This window comes from Crotalus tigris, unplaced genomic scaffold (genome assembly GCF_016545835.1).
Source record: "Crotalus tigris isolate CLP2741 ecotype Arizona unplaced genomic scaffold, ASM1654583v1 scf7180000017731.4096049, whole genome shotgun sequence".
NCBI lineage: Eukaryota > Metazoa > Chordata > Lepidosauria > Squamata > Viperidae > Crotalus > Crotalus tigris.
Genome location: NW_024096599.1, coordinates 2,358,563 through 2,381,714, shown reverse-complemented (window position 1 = coordinate 2,381,714; position 23,152 = coordinate 2,358,563). Strand labels below are relative to the sequence as shown.

Sequence of the window (23,152 nt, the reverse complement as noted above, 5' to 3'; positions counted from 1 at the left end):
GTAGCTATGTAAAAAGCGGCCGGGACAGGAGAGAGATGAGCTCTCCTCATCCAATGCAGGAAACTGTAAAGTAGGTTCCCTCATAGCTTATATTGATTTCAGTAGATTCTGAAGGAATAAAGAAAGTGTTTAGATTCTGACTATTTGATTTATCATTGCTGTGCATTGGATCTCATGCTTCCAGCAGTTAAGGATCCATTTTGGAACATATACTCCAAAGAGCTCCAAGCCAGTTAAAATTGGTCTCCAAACCGTAGTTCAAACTGCTAGTTTTTGGTAGCAACTACTATCATATCTGATAACATGTTTGGGCATAGGTGTGTTTGCTTTCATAAATTTTAAAATCTGATTCTTATGACTTCTTATCACATTACTTTTATCCTTATGACCATAAAGATCCTGTAACTGAATGAGAACATTAATGGTAATGTTTTATCAGTAATAAAACAGAATCAGAAATTGGACTGAATCCAGATTAGTTACATTTTAATTGAAGAATTTATTGGGGCTGAAGGCTCCCATAGATAATTTATCCCATCAATTTGCATAGGGTTAAAATATAGGCAACAGAGTATAATACAGCCCACTCTTTTCAACATTAGTGAGTGTGAAGGCTAGAAGAGCTTGAAAGCAGACAGGTATTTACAATAACAGTGTACAGAAGTCAACTGCCCCCCATCAGAAAAAAAAAACCCATCATTCAGGCCATTGGGGCAGTCAAATGGGAAAAAATACATGCAAAATTTTAATCAAGCTTGAGACTTACAATTGGCAGTTGTTGATTTTATATTCTACATATAGTCCTTGACTTACAACCATAAATGGACCCGGAATATTGGTCATTGAGTGAAGCAGTCTTTAAGAAAGATGTCACATAACCACTTATTTAACAGCTGCAATCATGGCACTCTCAGTTGCAGTTATTAAGCAATCTTGTGGATTAATCTTGTGGATTATTAAATAGACAGAGTCCCAGGTAAGGAGTGCAAGATGCCATGGGGAGGGGGGGGAGAGACCAAAGTTAGGTGTGAGTTGGGGTTTGCTGTGGACAAGTCCTTCAGCTTTGGGGCTGAAAAACTCTGGCAAAATCCAAGGAGGTCTTTCAGCTGCTCAGTGGAGAGACACTTGCACACTTGCACAGCCTGCGCCAAGCCACCCTGCACCTTACTACTTTCCTGAGGCATCCTGTGGCCCTTATTTAGCCATGCTGCATCTCTGTACTAGGTCTGTCTGTCTTTTTTCAAATTATTGCACATTTTAAAATGTTATTTTTTTTTCTTCTTTTGCAGAATCATGGGTTTATATGCTTCAGTTGTGTTGGTAATAGGAAAATTTGTCCGTGAATTCTTCAGTGGAATCTCCCATTCTATTATGTTTGAAGAGCTTCCTAACGTGGATCGTATCCTAAAGCTGTGTACAGATATCTTCTTAGTGCGGGAGACTGGTGAATTAGAACTAGAGGAAGATTTATATGCTAAACTAATATTCCTGTATCGTTCACCGGAGACTATGATCAAATGGACTAGAGAAAAAACGAAGTAATCTAATTGGAGTTCACAAAATTTGGAATTTTTTTGGGAAAAAAATAAGCACAAAATTCACTTTTATAATTGGGAAGCGATTTTTTGTTCATGGAATTTGCTTGCTTCCTTAGAAAGAATTTTTTTTCAGATGCAACTATTATTAACATCAGAGACTTTTTCTTTTTGATTTAGTGAACAGCATTATCTGCAACCACATCTAAGTTAATTCTAAGCAGAAAATAAAAACAGAATATGAGATCTTTTGTCTGAAAAGAAATCTTGAACTGTGCAATTTGCTGTTTAACATCAATAATTCTCAAGGATCTACTACTATGATCCAAGTTGCCCTTCTAGGAAGTCCAAGGCAATTAATCACAGTTGGTGCTGAAGGCAATTTTATTATTTGCATTTCTAAGAAAACATCTGTTAAAGACTAAACAGCCATACAGTTTTGGAGGGGAAAAGATCAAGTGATATAATCATTAACTGCCTTATTTTATTTAAACAATTAAAGAAGATATTGAAAACATCAGTGACTTTACTCAGGAAAATAAACTGTCAATCTTCAACTAATGGATAGTTATAGAGAAATATTGTGATGTTTTTGCTGGGGCCATTTTCTCCATCTGACAAGATAGATATTAAAAAGAAAAATAAAGAAGACGTTGAATCATGAACAGCCTTTGTGGGCTAATCTTTTTCTTTAATCACTACAATGTGCTTTCCCCTATTTTGACATTTTAATGTAATGATATGACTTATACTTAGCATTTCCTTCCAGTGTTTCAAGTTTACATATTCCAATTCCCATTTTTATGTCCAAGATGTCTTTTTAAAATTCCCAGTCATGAGAAAGTATATATATATATATATATATATTGAAATGGGCTTTTCCTAAATTATTGCTATAAGTGACACAGGCTGTTTAGCAAAAGACACTGTAGCATGAATATTTAGTGCTGAAAGGTAGTTTTCATTTGATGATTTAAAACACATTATTTCTTAACATTAATTAATTATAATTACAATATGGTAAGAAATTATGTCATCATTCCCAAATATAATGCCGTTCAAAGGTAATGGAAGTGCTATTCCCGGAGCATCAGGTTAGCTGGACATGTTGGGGATTGTAGGCTCAAAACAGCTGCAGGGAGCCAAGTTGGAGAAGGATGGAATAACTAGTTTTCATTCCATACCAATTTCAAACAACGTTCTTGTTGCAAAGACCATCTTAAAAGTATTTTTCCTATGCTTGTTTACACTGAATGAAATTCTCTTTGTATAAATTAAATATGTGAAAATTGTGAATGTGTCAATTATCATTAAAAATGATCTAAACTATTTACTATATATGATGATATAGTAAATTTCAAAAAATATATGAAATTGTAATGGCATAAACAACATGAGAGTAAAATTGCTTGCACATTAGTTTGTTAAACAAAATGTAATATGGTGGTGATGCTTAGAGTTGACTGCTTCCGTGAAAATATTGCTGGTACTTTACTGTGAAAAATGGCACATTTTGACATTACAAAAGATATACTGAAATAAACCATTTTAACATACTCCAATAATAAAATACACCATGACTGCCACTCAAACATATTCTAATTTTCAAAGAAACTATAATGAAAATGAACAGAACCAATAATGGATATGTTGACTATGAGGAAAAAAAACAGCTTGCAACTATTTTGTGTATCTTCAATTGACCTAACAAAAATGTTACCTTTTTATAGGCTTTTATTGTTTTTCCAATAAAAAGAAAAGAATTACAGTGACTAATCAAATCAGAATAAACAATTTAGGTACCTTAAAAACTATCAAATTTATAAATGAAATATTAACAGATGTTTCACGTGCATACATGGATTCTGTAGAGAAAACTGACCCACTGACCTTTGTATTTTAATTCCTTTTTTTAATTATTTTGTGCAGCCATTTGAGAAAACAGTCATTGTATCTCACAAAATAAGATGGAGTCCATGAAACAGGCACCAATGAGAAATTGTTACCATGTAAGGCGTCATATGCATTTTTCTTTCTTATATTTTTATTAAATAAATAGATTCTTCTGTTAATACTGAAACAAAAAACTTTGCACCTGGTATCCAATTTCCTCATAGTGATTAGGAAGCCGACATCTCTGAAATGGCTACCTTTTATTTGCCCAACAATAACTATAACAAAAGGCACAGTGAAGGTTCTGCCCTTGGAAGCTCCAATTACTGCAGCAATGACTGAAATTAGGACTACATTTTCATTTAAAATTAAATCCCTTTTTAACATAATCTAGAAACATGGCTGTCACAAAGTAGGTTTTTTAAGTGTTTTTTAGCCAGGACTTACTGGTAATACGATCTACCTTAATGACTACCACCACCACAGCCGCTCCCCAAGTTCTATTACTACTTTTTCATCTGTGTAATACTAAGTTTTGCAAACTATTCCAATCTCCACTCCTTTTTCTTGTACAATGACACCTTTAAGAAACATGTTCCAGTTACTAAACATGCCATTGAAGTTGTATTTGTGTTGCAATAAGATTCTACTAATGCAGTCCATAATTTGATTATTTGATCGATATTCTTCAACACTATTTTGCCAATATTTGTGTTATTTTTTGCAACTAGTATTCATTTTTATTAAAAAACAATATTAAACAGTGAGTCAAAAATAAGAAATCCATGTTGCTTATAAAATATTGTCTACTAAAATGTATAAAGCCTCCATGCATGCGTTGGGCTTTTAAAGTGATGTATTCTTTAAAGTGCAGTGTGCACTATAAATCTCTGAATTTTTCTGATTCACACAGATTTAGCTATTTATCTGCTATACCACCAAAGCAGATTCAATTCTTACATGGAATCCTACTTGCATGTGTATTGAAGGAATAACGTGCTTCTAAGTATTTTTTTTAAATGCACATGTATAAAGCATACTTTAAAAAAAAGTATGAATCTTTTTAAAGTACATGTTGATACAATTCACCTAGAAATGAGCTTTAATCTGTTCAAGAACTATAACCTTCAACAGGAAAAATGGATAGAATGCATTCCTCTTGCCACTGAATAAACACAGCTGCCCAGCCACAGCTAAAATTAAGGGCATGATTCTAATGCAGATTGTACAGCATCCAAAATCCTGATGGGTCTTTAAAAATTGTTGTAAACAATTATGATTATATAGAGAAGGAATTTGTGAAATGGAGGCAAAAAGAATGGCTTTCCTCTTCCAAGGCAACGATAAACTCCAAGCATTGTATTTTTCAACAAGCAAGAAAAAGTTTTTTTTCTGCAGTGCTATGTATTGCAGAATACATGTATTGCCATGAATCTTGAAGTTCACATTGTATGAGAAAGAGCATTATACAAGCTAAGCTTTTCATAAAGAGAAATCAATGTGATTGGCCCCTCCAGATTGCAGTATCTTTTCTATAAATATATTTCAAACAACAAATGCACTGTTTCAAGAAAGATTACAATTTAAAGGAGGGGCAGGAGAGGGTCTTCTGAGAATCCATGAAGCTCAAATTCCAATACAAATAGGGACTCCACACCCTTTCCTAATTAAAACCATATTGTGTATTTGTTGAAAATAGATCAGAGACTACCCCAGACCATTTAAAAATGCATAATATTCTTAGTACAATTCCTTTATAGCAGATGATAACCATAATGCTATGTTATATGGACATCACAATGAACAATTAATTCTTTGTTTGTCACTTAACACATGCATCACCCTTGAGCTCATCAAGGCTCAGAAATACATATGGAGATAGTTTTGGTCTATGTACTCTGAGACAAAAATAGCATAAATGAACCTCAAAATTAACTTGTTTGTTCTATTCTGCAATGTTCTTCCTATAGCATTTGCTTTTTTGGAAAAGATATTATCTTAACAACTCCCATATGATACTACCAATATCTTTTTTTCAGGTTAATTCTGCTCATGGACAGAAAAAAGAAAAGCTCACGCTTTTCCTTTTACACATAGAATTAGGTAAAGAAATAAGGCTGAAACATGTAAATGCCACACCTAACACAGCCACGATTCAAACCACAAGGACCTAGTTTGTCTCCTAAATTTTGTATGGCTAAATAGGTCAATATTTTTGTATTTAAACCAATCAAAACAATCATAGTTTAAAATGAAATAAATATAATTCTTGAAATATATTTAAAATGTTTTATAATATTTTAAATGTACATAAATACAGAAAAAATGAAGCCACCTAATTATCTTCTTTTGTAAATGATGGAGAAGACAATATATCCATTTGAATTCTCTATTCTCTGATGTCTTGGTATTTTTAACATTGAAATAAATATGTGTTCTCTAGGCTTGGTTATATATGCTTATGGAGCTTTCAAGTTCTGCAGAAGCTGTAAGATTTTTGAGAAGATTTTTGAGCACCACCCCTAATTGCAATTTGTACCAATCTGAAGGTAGGAGGCAGAACTTTGCAGATGGAATTCATACCCAAATTTTTGAAAGATCTTCTGGAACCAGCGGCTTTACTAGGCACACATATCTTGGATTCTGCACCTCAGAAAACTGTTAGAGACCGCAGGAAATAACCACCTAATAACAGTATCAAGCATACATGCTGCCACATGTGACAGCAAACTTTTTTTGGGTTGATTGGTTTTGTTTTTTTGCTTTGTAAAACTTTTGTGAAGGTTTCATTATTGGACTGGGGCTACTTTGTTGTTGTTCCTGTATAGACATTCCTCAGATCTGGGAAGTTTAGGTTTCTTTCTCAAATGCCTATTACATATTCTCAGTGCCAGATCAGTAGCAAGCATGATTAGACTGAGGTTCATACAATATTGGTTGAGAGTTTCACAGCTTTATAAAATTTATCTACCAGGTAAAATCAAGGCTTTATGGGATAAAGTCAGAAAAGTGAAATAGCACCTGAGACGCAAGGACCCAATAAAAACAATTGACTTTTGTTCTGCTTTCCAAACATCCTGAGGATAAATTAGGTCTATTTATAACCCAAAGCAGGTACACTGGATTTGGGGTTGGAAACTTTCATGTAGCTAACTCATCAGTGTCAAATTCTAACTTACCCTTGCAAGTGAACCTGGGGGCACAGACCAAATTTTTTATCAGTCCCAATGGCAACAAATCAAGTTGCATTCAGTTGTAACTATTAGGAGCTCCACTGGTTTCAACATAAGTAGTTGTTTATCTTTGTAATAATTTGCTATTGGTTCCAGATTATTTTATTTGATTTAGACACTCCTATAAATTATTTGGAAGATCCATAGAAACCTCCAGGCACCAACAAAACAACTATTCATGTGTTGCCATTTGCAGTTAATATTGAGTATTACTCAATCAAGGAAAAACATTTTCTGGGAAAGCACATAGCTAATGAATTTAAATTGAGCATTCGTTAAATTGAAAAACCAACAAAACCATCAACATGAAAAAAAAAGAAACAATCTTCAGAAAGTGACCAAGGTTGACAATTGATTAGCTGCACGTCAAATGCAGAAGAGGAAAAGAGTACCTCATTGTCAGCAGAATTTCAAGTTGAAACCACTCAAATATATAAGTGATCCATAATCTCACAGCTAAGGGATGGTGAACAAGAATACATGAGTGGCCAATACGGCATGAATGCAGAGGGGCTGGAAGAGAGTGGGTGGGAGGGTAGACAATCATGTCAGCAACTTGCAACCTTTCCTATTGGCTTTCTGGGAAAGCCACCAGGGATTGTGAGGCACTACAATCAGTTATAAATGTAAATGGATTGCCAAGCACCAGATTGCAATCATATGACCACAGGATGCTAGGACTCCTAAAAATTTAAACAACCCACAGGAAACCCCTTAACTATTCCAAATCAACTTTCTAGACAGGGATGTCAAACTGGCAGCCCATGGGCTGGATGCGTCACACGCAGGCCATGCCTACCCCAGCTCCACAAAGGCAAAAAACATCGCGATACGTCATGATACGTCACATGACGCTATCGAGTTTGACACCCGTATTCTAAACCCTCTTGCTGTTTTCCAACAGTGAATTTTTCTTTTTAATTCTTAAACTTACATATAACTTCTTTAATCAAGGATAAAAGGAAACTGTCCCAGCATAAAAAAAACCTTGCTCTTCTGAAGGTTCTTAACATAAAAAAGATCAGTGACAAGCAATTTCCTAAAGTGGTTAAGAAAAAAAGGCAAACCCAGTGTCAATTGAAGGGTTGAATGATGGCTTAGGGCAGTGTTTCCCAAACTTGACAATTTTAAGGCATGTGGACTTCAACTCCCAGAATTCCACAGCCAGCATTGCTGGCTGTGGAATTCTGGGAGTTGAAGTCCACATGCCTTAAAATTGTCAAGTTTGGGAAACACTGGCTTAGGGGACATGATTTTCCTTTTGGCTCCCATAGCTCCAATACCCATTCAAAGTTTTTATTTTATAAACTCTTTTATGGGGAGCTGTATGGAGCAAACCTGGTATCTAGTCCAGGGAGCCAGACCATTCACCATCTCTTTTTTCTGCTTAGCTGTTGGCTCTGCTTTTACAGAGCCATCTTCAGTGTGTGTTACTTTCCCAAAAGTCTGTTTTGCTGGTAAAATTTGTTACTAATAGGGCAGGTTTTTATTGTCAACAATTCTTTGGGAATTATGATAACAGGATTGACTACTGTGCTAAAGATTAATATAAATATTTCTATTTAGTATTAGTCAGAAGTTTATGTTATGGTTTGACTGAGAGGTGAGCTAATGAGTAGTGTCCCTTATTTTTTGAGAAAATATAGAAATAAATATTTGAGATTTTTCAAGTTTCGTTATGAAATTTTAACGTGAAAGTTAGCATTAGGGAGAAGTTTTATGATTTACAGTAGTTTGAATTTGAGATAATAGTTTAGGTTAAATACTCATGTATATATTTTATTGGTGTGACAGCGTTAGAATTAGGGTTTGGCTTTCTTAAAGTCTGTAGTGAAATGTACCATTAGGGAACCATCTCATGCTCTGTCGTAATTTGGGATTTATGTTATGATTTTAATTGCTCTGGTGCTTGTTGGAACAAAGATGAAATTCAGATCGGTGTTAGGAATCCGTATGGGCAGGAACGCTTGATGTCTTTTGTAACATTTACAAGGTTAGCTTTTGTTTTTACAGTTGATGATAGTCTTCCGTTGGTATTACTTTATGCTTATGCATTGTTTATGTAGTCCATACAGGTCTGACTTCCTGTCTCTGGAAGAGCTGTAGAGGCAATTTGATTCTCAGCAACTCTTTACACAGCAGTATCTCCTGTCTGGCATCCCCGCTGCTTTAAATTACTGTGCTGTGTTTTTTCCTTTTACTTTCTGTTCCTTATAGTTCACTTACAGTTGCTTTGACTGAAGCAGTTAATATATTGATCAAATGAATAAAACATTATTTGTAAAATGTTGACATATCAGGTGATTGTGTTGCTTATTTTTGTTCCTTGAAAACTACTGAATTATACAGTTAAGTGAAATTCCCAGAACATGATTGCTATTAAGTCATAGCAACAATCAATATGATTGAACAGTGTAATTGTATTTTAATGGCTCATGACTGACTTCACTTAACAGCAATCAGATTACTCTTAACTCTTCACAAAGGAGGTGTGTCTCATTTTCTGCTACTCATTTACCATAATTTGGTGGTTGTTTTTTTCATATCACAAGGAGCTTGCAACTTTTGCTGTCGATACCAGCAGAAAGCCACTCTGCTGGATATGTGTTGCTAGTCTTACCACAATCTGTTAGAAATAAATACATATACCGCCTCCTGAAGGTATGAAAATTCCAAAAATACCAAGACTACTTTTTAGTGGCTAAAATTGGAGTGAACAGTAGTCACAGCACCATCTTGTGGCAATAGTTATATATTTCACTGAAAAGGTAAAGCTGAGGAAAATTGCTGGATTGTGGGACAAATGTCAAATGAGGGATGCACTACTTTCTTCTGCCAAAAATACTGTCCTTTTTAACGATTAAATATTGTCACATATGGCATTGTCACAAACCAGAGACCACTTCAAATGGTCTACAATTACTGTAATCATCAGCCTGAAATTATTATCTTCCATCATTCTGAGTTGCACTTCTATGTACAATTAAAGTGCAATGGGATACCGGTAAGTAGCTATGTAATTAAGGAACCCCTGTCCTCATTTTCTGAAGATTGACAGTTTATTACAATAAGAGTCATCATGTAGAAGCAATAAAGTTCACAAATCAACCGTTAGAGTTTACCGCTTTTATTTTGTACAGGTGAACTACAGAGTTTCTTAGGCTAGGCAATTATGACATTTTTCATACTCTATTGCATTTACAGATAAGATGGGCACGATTAAGTACAAGATTCACATGGCAAAAAATCATTTTATACAGCATCTGGATATACAAACAAGTCACTCTGAATGGTTTCTTTTATGTAACATTGGATTACATTTTAGCATACTCATGCAAACCAATTGTTGAAATGTTGCTCACTAAAAGCTGGCAATTACTTCCAAAACTGTCCTCCCTGCTACATTTTTGATCCAATTAAAAGAAGTATGTATACTTTGGAAAACAAAGTACTAATTATTTGGAAAGCAAAGATAATTTGCATTATACAAGGGAAACAGCAAATCCATTACTTTTTATTCTGCTATAATATAGAAAAGTACCTTAAATATTCAAAGCTAGACAGTGAAAGTATTAAATAAATCCACTGTCACAAATTCCTATCTTGAAAACATAATTAAATCTAGAATTAAAATTTTATTTCCATTGACAGCCATTCCATGTTCTATGTTGAAATTTCAATATAACAGTTTTTAATTTGGCTCTAGATTCAACATTCTTATGTTGAATTTGTTCATTGGGCAAACAGCTAACATAGTATTTGAGAACAGAGTTAGAATTAGCACAGTCCACCTTGAATCTATTTTTTTGAAAACTCTCTGATTCCTGGAATCAGGAAATCAAAAGCCTACCGCTTTTCTGAATAAACACAGGGGCACATTTGACTGTTATTTCTCTTTTGTCACGTAATATACTATTGTGAACAGTTATTACAGCTATCCACAATCTGGTTGGTATTTGCCTAAATTCCCTTAAATAGAAGAACTGTTGAGTTTAGTGGAAAGTAGCAGGAACTAATGTACAAATGTCTATGAAAATTCAAATTATTTTAAATTATTTCAGCAAAATCTGAAATATAAAGGCTGAAAATGCGAGCTCTACAATATCAAAGAATATTCAAGAAATAAAGCACATAAATGTTAAATGTTCTAGCTCACTGCGATTTCAAATAGAACACTGTATAATCTTTTTTAACTAAATTTCTTTTTTGATTTGTCTACAAAGTACATAAAGTACATTATTTGTGCATTGTGCATTACTGATTCAACAACTAGGAGCACTGAGTTTTCTAACCCATGACAATTGTACTTAGAAAGAACCCAATGGTTATCAAAATTCCTGCCTCTAATAACCTCTGCTTTCCTGGCAAACAAACTCCTATGAACTCCTGTTCAAATTATATAGGCAAACATGTCATTAAATATATTCAAAGAAGCAAAAGGAAATCTATCACAATTTTAGGTGTTTTGAAATAATTTAATGGTATTATTCAAAAACAGAAATAGTATGACTAGCAGGACTGTTGCCACTAAGCCATGAAACAGATTCCCAACTTACTTTAGAGAGAAAAATCCAATATAAATATTTCCTTCCAATCTCTCTCCCTTTTTGAAGGGCTTACTGTATTCAAGTATGCATTAAAACCAACACGTTGTAAAGAATTATGGTTAACTGTAACCCAGAAATACTTCAAGGTGCATAGTCATGCTTTGTATACAAATATCCCAAAGCCAATATTACTTCCTTTCTAATTTCATGATTGCAATGATGCCATTTTAATTGCTCCTGGAATTTGTTCATTGGGCAAACAGCTAACATAGTATTTGAGAACAGAGTTAGAATTAGCACAGTCCACCTGCATATTCATCATCTTCCTCATTTCTATGAGAATCTGATATAGCTGGTCCACGTCCTTTACTTTGTTCAGTAACTGGAGATTTCTTCTTTATACCTCCTCCTGGGACACCAAGCGAAAGGCCAAGCTTTGCATACTGGCAAAGGTAAAAAAAATAATAAGATGCCTGCATTTTAAAAGCACATCACAATTATTTATCAAAGCACTAGACAACCGTGTTGTAGTAAACTCTATCTAATACGGTGAGGACCTAGGAAGAGTATTTTTTCCTAAGAAAACGACTGGAGAATACCAATTTACTCTAACAGTAAAACACCCAATTATCAAATACCATCTTGTACAAATAAACTAACTTAAGGAAAACAGACTGTCAGCTAATATGCATCTCATTGCTATATGAAAACAAAATATTTATTACTAAAAACATAAAATGAAGCAGCCAAGAAAACAAAGCTATCAAATACTTATACATATGTTCAGGAAAGATTGGTCTCTGCAACAAATAAATTACAGCAATCATTCTTTTTCAGACAGGAAAATGTCTCCAAAAACACTATTAAATCCAGAATAAGACATCAGAAGAAAACAAGAAAATAAATGGTTTCTTCTAATGCTGTTTTTACATGATCCGTACCATTCATTTAAAGTGCTGATGCACTTTAATTTAGGTATCATATCACAAAAGTGTGTAAAGAGAATGCAGTAACTTAGAACTATTCAATTTTAAAGGCTGGATATATTATACTAATTTATCAATAACACACATTGTTCATCAGTGGTCCAACTGATTTTTATCATCTGCATTTTTCAATAAAAATGCCTTGTTTAATAGGTACTCTGTTCAGCAAATAAGCAGCAACTTACATCATGGTCCATATACTTAAAGAGTGGAGAATTGCAAACATCTGATACTTGGTCCTGATCCTGTTGATCGTATCCTTCTAGGAGCTGCTCCAGGGCTGCATAGTCTTCGCTTTCTGTGAAGCCTGGTATGCTGAAGCAATTAGGTATTTATTTGAGGTTATTTTTTTAAAAAATGAGAAAACTCATATACAAATAAGCACAGATTTTTCTTAAATGAATATTTTGGGTGAAGATCAGAATGCCTTTTGGTCTGTGGAATGCCTTCTTTAAGGTGCACTTCATTATCTGTACTGTCCCTGTGCACAGCAGGCCTTCTAGCATAAAATGCCAATTACATTTAGTGCCCATCTTACTTTCTCTGCTGGATTTTATCACTGGGTTAATTATCGCATGCAACAAGTACAATACTGTTTGTTATGATACTGTTGTGGTATAATTACTGTACACTACCTAGATCAGTGATGGTGAACCTATGGCACATGTGCCAGAAGCGGCACTCAGAGCCCTTCCTGTGGGCACGCATGCTGTCGCCCCAGCCCCGCCTCTCCCTGTGGCCCCTTCACCAGCAGCCCCCCCGGAGAGTTGCCCCTGGGCGCGGCCCATGCGGAGCAGCATAGCGCAGCCAAGGACATGGCAGCTGGGCAGTGGGGACAAGACTCCGCCCTCATACCCTATTGTGAGCAGATGATGCTGTGGGGGACGGGCGGAGGGTGTGGCCATGGTGCTGCAGGGCCATCTGGGTGATTTGCTGCAGCAGGCCGTGGAGGCGGTGGGTGGCCCTGCAGGTGGAAGAGCGGGGGTGGTGGAGCAGGGGCAGGTGGGGGGCAGGGGTGGTTTTGGGCACTCGGTCTCTAAAAGGTTCACCATCACTGATCTAGTTTAATTGCCAGCTGGCTTCCCAGGCACTTCAAAGAAACTTTAAAAAACCAAATTGTTTAATTTCTATGGCAGAAAACAATGTTAATAAATTAGAGAGATACCTAAATGGTAATACAGGTAGTCCTCGATTTACAACAGTTCACTTAGTGACCATTCAAAGTGACAACATCGCTGAAAAAGTGAGTTATGGCCATTTTTCACACTTATGACTTTTGCAACATCCCCAGGGTCATATGATTTACATTCGGACACTGACAACTGACTCATATTTATGACGGTTGCAGCGTCCCAGGGTCATGCGATCACCCTTTGCAACCTTCTGACAAGCAAAGTCAATGGGGAAGTCAGATTCACTTAATAACCATGTTACTAATTTAACAGCTGCAGTGATTCATTCAACAAATGTGGCAAGAAAAGTCGTAAAATGGGACCAAACTCACTTAACAAATTTTTCACTTATCAACATAAATTTTGGGCAAAATTGTGGTTGTAAGTTGAGGACTACCTGTATATAGGGAAAGCCTGAATTCTCAATTCTTAATAATGAGATAAAATGGCAGGTGTGTAAATAGATGCCCTCTTAAACACAATTCAAATTAAAATTCAATCAAGCAATCAAGCAACTCACCTATAACTCTCCCTGACACATTTTTCTGCAGCAACATAGTCATTTCTATGTAGATGTACTAAGACCTGGGCAATAGTTTTCTAAAAAATAAAAATAAAAAATGAGTATTTATAAAGAAAATCAGTATTTTTCTCACTTTAACCAAACTATACCAAAAAAATAATTTCTATTGAAAGGAAGGTATATAGTGTAGTAGCAAAACAAAGGCAGTTTTCTTCTACGAACAGAGATTCTTTTAAAAGATTACACTAGTCTTGGTAGAGAGGCATTATAAGGTTAAGGATAATCATCCCTTTAGAAAAATAAATCTGGGATGTGAAAACTAAAGAATGTAAAAAATATGATTCATTTTGATTGCTAGCTCATTCTGTCAGTTTTTGTTAAAACTATTCCGAATGAAGGGTAATGGTTTTGCATTTACTGGTCACAACAGTTTGTAGAAAGGATTTGTAAATGAAATCACAGTAGAATTTTAGGCACTTAATTAACATTTTTCATTGAATGCAACTAAAAGTACTATTTTCATATGGCAACTGATTACATCAGAGGTCAAAAGAATCACCCAAAACAGAATTATTAAATATTAACTTTTCATGTAATCACAATGAGAAATCCAGTTTTCTTCTCATTGTGTTTTTAAAATGCATGTTTCATGGGGATTGGTAAATCGATATGGTATTAATGATCCCATGTAGTTTGCATAGTGACATAAACTAAATAAACTGTCTATCAGGAAAATAGGCAGAATATTGTTTTTTATCCTCAGGCTGCTGACTCAAAAGAATTGGAAAGTTTGAATTGTGAGCTAAGCCCTTACTGATATTAATAGTAACCAAAATATTTGTAGATCAGTTTGTATTAGTGTATTATCTGCACAGATTTTCTGTTTTTATTATTACAGCTAATGTCAAAAGCTCAGATAACACAATTTCCACAAGATCTAGGAAACCAAAATATCTCATAGCAACTGAAGCCTAATCATGATAGAAGAATGCCAAAATCATATTAAGAGTAGCATTAATATCTTTTCAGCACTGTGGGAGAAAATTCATCCCTGTGATCCAATTACAGTAAATACACAAATATATAGATTTTATAAAGGCCTTCTCCATGTGACTCTTTTAAAATCAACAGAAAGAATCCAGATAATGCTGTATAATTAGAAGTGAAATCCCCCAAGTTAAAATAATTCAAAAGATAAAGCACAATTCCCCCCCCCCCTTCCTTGCAAAAACAAGAAATGTGTAGCTGTATACTTTGTAACAGGTTGGATAGTTTTCAATATCTTTATAAATACTCTTTTCTTTTTGAAGAGATAGTGCAGCCTCATCTAGTCTGCAAAACAAAAATGAGCAAGAAAGGGTTATTTAAATATGCAGGAATCAGAAGGTCAAAATTAGCCAATTTCCCAAATAAATGTCCTATTTCAAGAGGAAAAACAAGAATATCCTCCTTGTGTGAGCATATTAAAACTGAGCCCATATTAAAACTGCAGTTAAAGTTATCAATACAAATTCTTGCAGAATGAATATTCAGGCCTTATTTATATGCACAAGAATGATATATTGTGTTAAGATATATTAAGAGTGCCTCTATGTTTACATAAACAGTAAGCTTTTAAGGAAGAAAAATTATTTTTGTAGTCATGGTCCAATTAAGGACCAAAAGCAAAAGGTTTTCTTCTCAAAACCAGATTCACTAATTGAGCTATTTTTTTAAAAAAAAAAATGTTAAAACATGAATTATGTTGCACACCAGAACAGCTGATACTTGTAATGTCATAACCAGTAACATCTGTATTATCACAATGAATTTGTCAAATAAGCTAGAATTGTTTTTCTGATATTTGAAAACAAAACTGTTAAGATGCACACCTACGGCCTCTGACTAAAAGCCTTGAAGCCTTTCCATACATTTCAACCGCTTGCCTTAAACGCTCTTCATTCTGAGTAAAAAAAACAAAAACAAAAGCATAGGCATAAGCAATGTTTAAGTGGTTGATTTTAATGCAAGTTTTCTGAATTATTGGAGTTAACTCAGATTGAAATACATACCATTCCCCAAATGCATTTCTCTTGAATTAAGTAAAGCTTGACCAGGTTATTAATTAAATATAATTTTATGAACCAGACAATACAACCTATGATTACATCATGTTAATATGTGGCACTACACACTTCCCTGTCCCATATAGCTAAATTACTTTTCGATTTCTCAAAATGCTTTCTTTTAAAAATATCTCAGACATATCATTTGTCAGAATAGAGAAATCACGAAGCTAGACCACTGATGGCAAACCTTTTAGACTCAACACGTCAAAAATTCAGACAATGGCTCTACTGGCATGTCACACACATCCCAGAAAAAGAAGCAATTCTCTATGTCCCCCACCCCCAAACATCTAGGGCACCCTGAACAGCGGTACTCAGTGGCAGCGCTGAAGCTGGACCTGAAGTTTAGGCGAAGTCCTTTCAGTCCTACTGCCACCATTGCCACTCAAGGCATGCGACCCTTGGGGAATGGAGTGTTTGCCCCAGTGGCCCAATGTTCCCCAGGCTCTGCGACACACCGCTTACTTTCGGGCGGTGTTTTCTTTCTGTTGACAGCGCTCTGTGGCCTACTCTAGGCTGCTCCGGGTTGCATGAGATACTGCATTTTTAGAAAACTACTGAGAAATCTATTGATGAGGTGCAGAAAGATAGCTTATGGCCAGATTTGGTCTCATTGACCTAGCCAGTTTAAGTTTCACCATTCCTCCCCGCAGCTAACTTGTACTATACACAAAGCAAATGATATTTTCAAATGGAAGCTGGAAAAGTCTACAAAGATGGCCTCTACCACATCAGCTAGTCCATTAATCTGTAGCAGTAATTGCCAAGAAAATAGTAACATCTACAGTACATGCTTTGAAAACACTCTTATCTCTTAATATTCACTTTTTTGGTAAATAGCTAAATTTGCAACAGTGGAACGATCACTTTCTGCATTCTTAGTTAAAACGTATTTTATTTTGTACTTTCAGAGGACTTACTTCAAATACTGAAGCTGTTTGCTGATATAGCTGTATAGCTTTGTCTGGATTTATGTTTTCTATGACCCTAAAATAAAAGATTCAATATTATTACTCAGTTACTCAAAGGACTAAAGAAATCTGCCTTCTTTTCCAAATAAAAAAATAACAGCTTGAGATTTCAAACTTACTTCCCAGCCCGATCAAGTGCAATGGCAGCTGTGTCAGGGGTTCCATTCTCCAGGTACATCATGCTGGCTTTCTGAATCAGTTCCACTGCATCATGATGTTTTTGCATCTCCTGAAAATGAAAGAAAAAGAGCTAGATTTCTCAGGGTGTATAAAATAAGTTGCTTTTAGTCTAATAAAATGTTATTTATTTTAAATCATCACATATTTTGCTAAATCTCTCTTGAATAACAGTGAACATTTTCTGATAGATGGAAATAGTCAACTGACTAAAAAAAATACTGCATCAGAAATGTGTGTCTGTGTGTGTGTGCAACTGATTGAGACAGTACAATAGCAGTTTGGTTGAAAAATACTTTGAAAGCCTAAGAACATTTTATCTGTGATCGATCTGTGAAGTCTTTCCAAATGCCATAAATATCAAGTGATGCATAAATGTGCAAGTGAGAAAAGCAGAAAACTGTTCTTTTGCTCTAGCAATGAACTGTTCTGAGAAAATTCCCATCATTTTACAACAATAACTGTTTCAAAAATACATTATCTACAATGCATGCCAAAGCTAAAGATATAAATTCATTTCCTAAGACAACTGGAGGGAGGGATGGATGGATGGATGGATGGATGGAAGGAAGGAAGGAAGGAAGGAAGGAAGGAAGGAAGGAAGGAAGGAAGGAAGGAAGGATCCCAAATATCTAATCAGCAACACAGGATACATCACAGAAAAATGTGAATTAACAATTCTATAAAGAAAATGCAAATTTAAATAGAATTCAATTCAAAAGATAAGTTTGTAAGTCTATGAATTAGTTTGTAAGAACTATGAATCATGGATCCCCAAACAGGTTTATAAACTGCAATCTGAGTATTGCACAGATCATTCCAATATTTAGTTTTAACTAAAGGTCTTCATAAAAAAAGCCCTGTGATACCTTTAACATCATCCCTGCTTGTTCATAAGCCCTGAAAAGAGAAATTAAAAGTATAACTGAACAAATCAAGTAAATATCTCATGTTAGTGTAGGACAGTTTCAATATACTTATGTACTATGTTGTTTTATTATTAATATTGTTTTAACTGCTGATTTGGAGCCACCTAGAGTTTGGTAGAAGATGGGTGGATATATAAATGTTTTTTTAAAAAAATAAAAACAATTAACCTCTGCAAAAGGAGATCTGAGGTTTCTGCCCTGGCTGATAAAACTGGTTTCTCAGTCAAGAAGAAATGGTAATATACATCAAAAGTAGACTCATTTTCTAAATGTCACTCCTAATTTAATCAATAGGGAATAATAAAAGAAAATCAGCACCTTTAAAAAGACAATATAAACCATCAACTCTCGTCAATATCAATTGTATTTCACATATATTATGAAATTTGACAAATATTCATACGTACTTTGCAGCATGGAAGAAGCTGGATTTATGTTATTTCAAGTCAAGGATAAATATATATGTGTATATAAAATCTTTCTGGATAAATTCAACTGTTTAGGAGTTTCAAAAATTCATAATCATATATTAATTAAACATTCTCTTTACAACAGAAGTCTGATGAAAAGAAACTTGATAAAACATAAAATGTATCAATAAGCCCTCATGCCTACTTCAGAATCAACATTTTTTTTTTCTTAAGTACTTTAGTTTTCAATACTATGACTATGGTTTCCTAACCTCAGAAATTTCAAAGTTTGGTCATAACCAAAATTGCACAAGAGGACTTCACACTGCAACGTATTTTTCTCTTTTTCCCCTTTTCTCCATAATATCTCAAGTTCCTCCGATTTACTCTTGAAGACTTCTCAACATTCCAGATCATATTTGGAAGTAGAAAGACTGCAGGGGAAAGGGACATTTCTTATCACTGCTAGGCAAGATTTTAAACCTGTAGAAACTTCTTAAAACACTCTGCAATCCTCCTAGGAATAGTCATTTTAAGCAGCTCTTGCATGAGTGGCTAAGCAATGAGGCCAATGAAGGAATTCTCTAAAATCTTCCTCACAGATTTGGTATAAAAGAAATATATTTGCTGTTCTAATGCTAATTTGTTACTCAAAACTATTTTTCCATATAAATAAAAATCTCAATGAATATACATTAATGGGTCACTGGGAGGTGTAGAAACATTACAAAGTTGATTAACAGGCATATCCTATAACTAAGAGTTTGTTATTTAATTACATAATTAAATTGGATCTGGACATACATAGGTACAATAACGTTTTCCTATTGCAGGGAATAGTCTATTAATTTCCTGTTAAAACACTCTTAAATATAACAAAATACAATTATATGTTTGGAATAGACATAAATTAATATAAATCCAACATGATTTCCAATTACTTAAGGCAGAAACAAGAAATGATGAAAAGATACGCTTTATTATTTTCATGGGATACAGCTTCTTTAAAATATGCTTCTTTTGCTTGTTCAAATTGTTTGGCATTTTTAAAAGCAACAGCTGCAAAAAGATAATAAAAAAGAACATTATTGCTTTTTGGAAATAACATTAGCAATTTTTTAAAAGACATAATTTATTGATTTAAAACTGTTTTTATCCAGCATTTTGCCAAAGTTGGGACTTGTATGCATGCTCGTCCTCCTGCTGCCCCTACTGAATGCACTTTTAGGTAGTCAAAGTAAAACCTTAATGTTAAGCATTATCTTTATTTAGAAGAGTAATCTTCTATCCCTTAATCAGTCATAGAAAATGAAATTTACAGATTCCTATAGCCCTGTGCTGTAAATAAAGAAATAAAGTTAAAGTTCACTTACTTACTCTAAAAAATATATAATGGTCAATTAGGGCCTGTGGAGCTTTTTAGTAATATGTATTTTTAATAGCTACATCTATTATTAAAAGCCATTTTTTGTGTTCCTACAGGCTTCCAAATGAGCTGGTGACTCCTGGTCTACAGGTTCTTAGGGAAGCTAACCAATCTAACAGTTTTCTCCTATCTCTTTTCACAAACTTCCTATAAGCTTCAATTCAAAGTATATGTGATTTTCTCAATATAATCCCAGTATGTGCTATTGAATACAATAGGGATTAATTCCAGATAAAAAAAGAAATGGGTTATTCAAAATACAACAGGACATATACCTGATGCAAGCAAGAGACTAGACAACATGCAGATCTTTAGTTACTAGATAATAACATAGGTAGATAAAGCTTTGTAAAAACACAAAGGGCAACACACTGCAACTATTTTAAAAAAAATACATGAACTATTCGTAAATGCAACCCAACTATACAGGATAAAATTAATGCAATTTGTTACTAAACCAAAGCATACTATTTTTATCAACAGCCCATGGGTGGAATAAGTATGATAAATACTTAAATTAGGGTTCAGCAATAAATTACATTCATAAAAATGGGTTTGGGAAAACCATTGTTATTGCATATACCACAATGACTATGAAATACATTTATTTTTTACCTTTTTTACTAAACATTTTTAGAAAAGAAAAAATAATTAAGATCCATTACACACACACACACATGCAATCATCAGTACAGTATAATCATAAAATGAGATTAGGAATTACAGTTTTATATCCAAGACAATGGATACTTCATGTTACGAGAAACCCAAATTTTGGATGAGGTACAAGCCTACAGAAGGAGTTATAATTTGGGAAATTATTTCCAAATTTAATTAAATTCAGTGTAAGATTTGCTTTTGAAATGTATAGTTATTCTGGACATCAAATCCTGTTCCCAAAGCTGAATTAACCACTATTCTGCAGAAGAAATTAAGATTTTACAAGACATACCTGCCTTGGAATATTCTGTAGCTGCACTGTCGTAGTCTGGTCTCCATTTTAATAATCCAGTTTTCAAGCTGAAAATCAAAATGTGAAGCCATTAATATTGTTCACAATGAAGCAGGGGATGAAGGAGTCAGTATGCCTTTTTTCATACCACTAATTTCAGTTCATTATAGCAGAAACCTGATCCCAATATCAGGTTCATCTTTTCGATGGTCAAAGCTATAAAAAAAATAGTCAAGTCTAATTACACATGCTGTGTTTCGGAGCCCATATTTTATCACTGTGCTCAGATGTGGCACAGCATCTGCTTCTCATTTCAATCCCTATCCCTGTCTGTCATAATTTAAAGTATCTCAACCAAGGAAGGCCAGGACCAGATGAAGCACTAATAATATTATTTCAGGCAGCAGATGTCTTTGAAGAAAAGAAGGAATAGGCAGCTGTAATATGACATAAATGATATTGTGCTCAATTACAGAAGATTTTTGACACATTATGCAAAGACCAAGCTCTCTGGAGAAGGCTCTGATGCTGCAAAAGGAGAAAAAAAAAAAGACGAGATGACCAGCAGCAAGGTGGATGAATTCAATTTCAGTGGCCATGAGTGCGCTGTTGGAAGACCTGAAGGATTAGGCTAGGGACAGACCACTGTGGCTAAAACCCATTCAGGTAGTCCCTAAGAATCTACACCAATTGGAAAGAACATAATCAAAATCAATCATTTACAGAGCTTCAAACTGAAGAGACAATCAGCCCAGGAAAAACAGTGGGACCATTGAGCAGTCTGTTTAATAAATGTAAAACCTATATGGTTTTGTACTACTGGTAGTCCTCCACTTACAACAGTTTATTTGACCATTTGAAGTTACAACAGCGCTAAAAAAAATTAACCCATTACCATTAATACTTAATGATCATTGCAGCATCTCCATGGTCATGTGATTTACATTCAGATGCTTGACAACTGGTTCATAATTATGACAGTTTCCATGTCCCGGGGTCATGTGATCACCTTTTGTGACCTTCTGACAAGCAAGTCAACGGAAAAGCCAGATTCACTTAACAACGGTCTTACTAATTTAGCAAGGGCAGTGATTCACTTAGCACATGTGGCAAGAAAAGTCGTAAAAATGGGGCCAAACTCACTTTACACACTTCTCACTTCACAACAAAAATGCTGGGCTCAATTGCGGTCTTAAGTCGAGGACTTAAACCTGTATATAAATAGGATCAGAGGTTCCAAATACGAAGCCATTTGCTTCTTTTCTAAAATGGAAAGTGGACCTTGACATGAAACGCCAAACACCAGCCTGCCCTCCACTCCTTCGTGCATCTTTAACAGGCGGACCCAACCAGTCTACCAACCCATCTCGTGATGCCACCCCTTCCCCTGCCCCTCCCCTTCCCAGACCGTAGATTTTGGCCCAGCAAAGCCTTCTGTCAAACCAGCCGCCTCGGGACCCACTTTGGGAGCCCCCTGGAAAAGGGCGTGGCCAAAGAGAGGCGGAAGAACCTCTCATCGTCCTGCCCAGCCGCAAGGGGGGGAAGGGGGCGCCTTTCCGCTCTGCCTCCCGCCCGCCCGTTCCCGCAGCTCTGCTCACTATTTCTCTGCTTTAGCGATGTGCTCCAAGGCTTCGTTGATCTTCTGAGCAGCCATATCAGCCAGCCGGAGTCGCGGCGATTCAAAGAGTCGACGTCAGCGGAATAAGGAAAGCCGTTTTGTCCAAATAATGCAAAAGGCGGAGTCCGGCTTCAAAGATGCGCCTGCGCAGCGAGAAGAGTTCTTTCCTTACGCTGATGGATCGGTTAATTTAACGGAGGGAATGCCTGGAAGCGGTCGTTTTTAACGGAATTTCCTTGAGAAGGACTAGTCCGGGAGTCTTCAAACTTGGCCCTTTTATGACTTGTGGACTTCAACTCCCAGAATTCCTTAGGCAGCTGAGGAATTCTGGGAGTTGAAGTCCACAAGTCATAAAAGGGCCAAGTTTGAAGACCCTGGACTAGGAATTGGGCAACGGACGGACAGCATAACAATTTCCTGGCTGATAAATAAATTGTAATGCAGTCTTCCTCAGATGAAAGGCTTCTACATTCTTTTTGCATTGAAAGAACTATAACCCTCAAATTCTTAGAATTCAAAAGGCTTTAAAGATTCGAAAGAACTTAACGGTCCTACCCAAAACTATTTTTCATGCCTGGTGGAAAATGCGCTTGCACGGAAACTCAAGGTGAAGTGAAATATGGTTTACTGAATTAAGCCAACACAATCCAGCCAAGTGTATTTCAGCATGTT

The 23,152-nt window shown here is 35.3% G+C and overlaps 2 protein-coding genes across 4 annotated transcripts in view; one reads left to right on the top strand and one right to left on the bottom strand.

Annotated features, from left to right (window-relative positions):
• Positions 1-2,831, top strand: part of PIEZO2 (piezo type mechanosensitive ion channel component 2) — a 202,460-nt gene extending 199,629 nt beyond the window's left edge. For both annotated transcript variants that reach the window (XM_039339226.1, XM_039339225.1), the window contains one exon: positions 1,290-2,831. In XM_039339226.1, the coding sequence (XP_039195160.1) occupies positions 1,290-1,542 (253 nt within the window). In that variant the 3' untranslated portion in view covers positions 1,543-2,831. The remainder of the gene's footprint in view (positions 1-1,289) is intronic.
• Positions 2,832-9,772: 6,941 nt separating this feature from the next.
• On the bottom strand, positions 9,773-22,618 carry NAPG (NSF attachment protein gamma). Of its 2 annotated transcripts, none has more exons than XM_039339222.1 (12): positions 22,461-22,618; positions 20,863-20,930; positions 19,459-19,543; positions 18,482-18,499; positions 18,015-18,045; positions 17,088-17,197; positions 16,918-16,984; positions 15,761-15,831; positions 15,143-15,221; positions 13,887-13,966; positions 12,380-12,509; positions 9,773-11,651 (listed from the first exon to the last, which is right to left on the bottom strand). In XM_039339222.1, the coding sequence occupies exons 1-12, from the start codon at positions 22,514-22,516 to the stop codon at positions 11,502-11,504; spliced, it is 945 nt and encodes a 314-aa protein (XP_039195156.1). In that variant the 5' UTR covers positions 22,517-22,618; the 3' UTR covers positions 9,773-11,501. The 2 variants fall into 2 exon arrangements, with proteins under 2 accessions (XP_039195156.1, XP_039195158.1); XM_039339224.1 differs by having other exon boundaries at positions 20,867-20,930; positions 22,461-22,617.
• Between the last annotated feature and the right edge of the window lie 534 nt (positions 22,619-23,152).

What these genes read in the sequence shown, in the direction of transcription:
- NAPG (XM_039339222.1), bottom strand. Translation starts at nt 22,516, where the DNA reads ATGGCTGCTCAGAAGATCAACGAAGCCTTGGAGCACATCGCTAAAGCA. An exon ending in TACAGAATATTCCAAGGCAG is followed by an intron (nt 19,544 to 20,862) that starts GTATGTCTTGTA and finishes ATCTTTTTGCAG; the next exon opens with CTGTTGCTTTTAAAAATGCC. An exon ending in TTAAGTATATGGACCATGAT is followed by an intron (nt 11,652 to 12,379) that starts GTAAGTTGCTGC and finishes TACCTTTGCCAG; the next exon opens with TATGCAAAGCTTGGCCTTTC.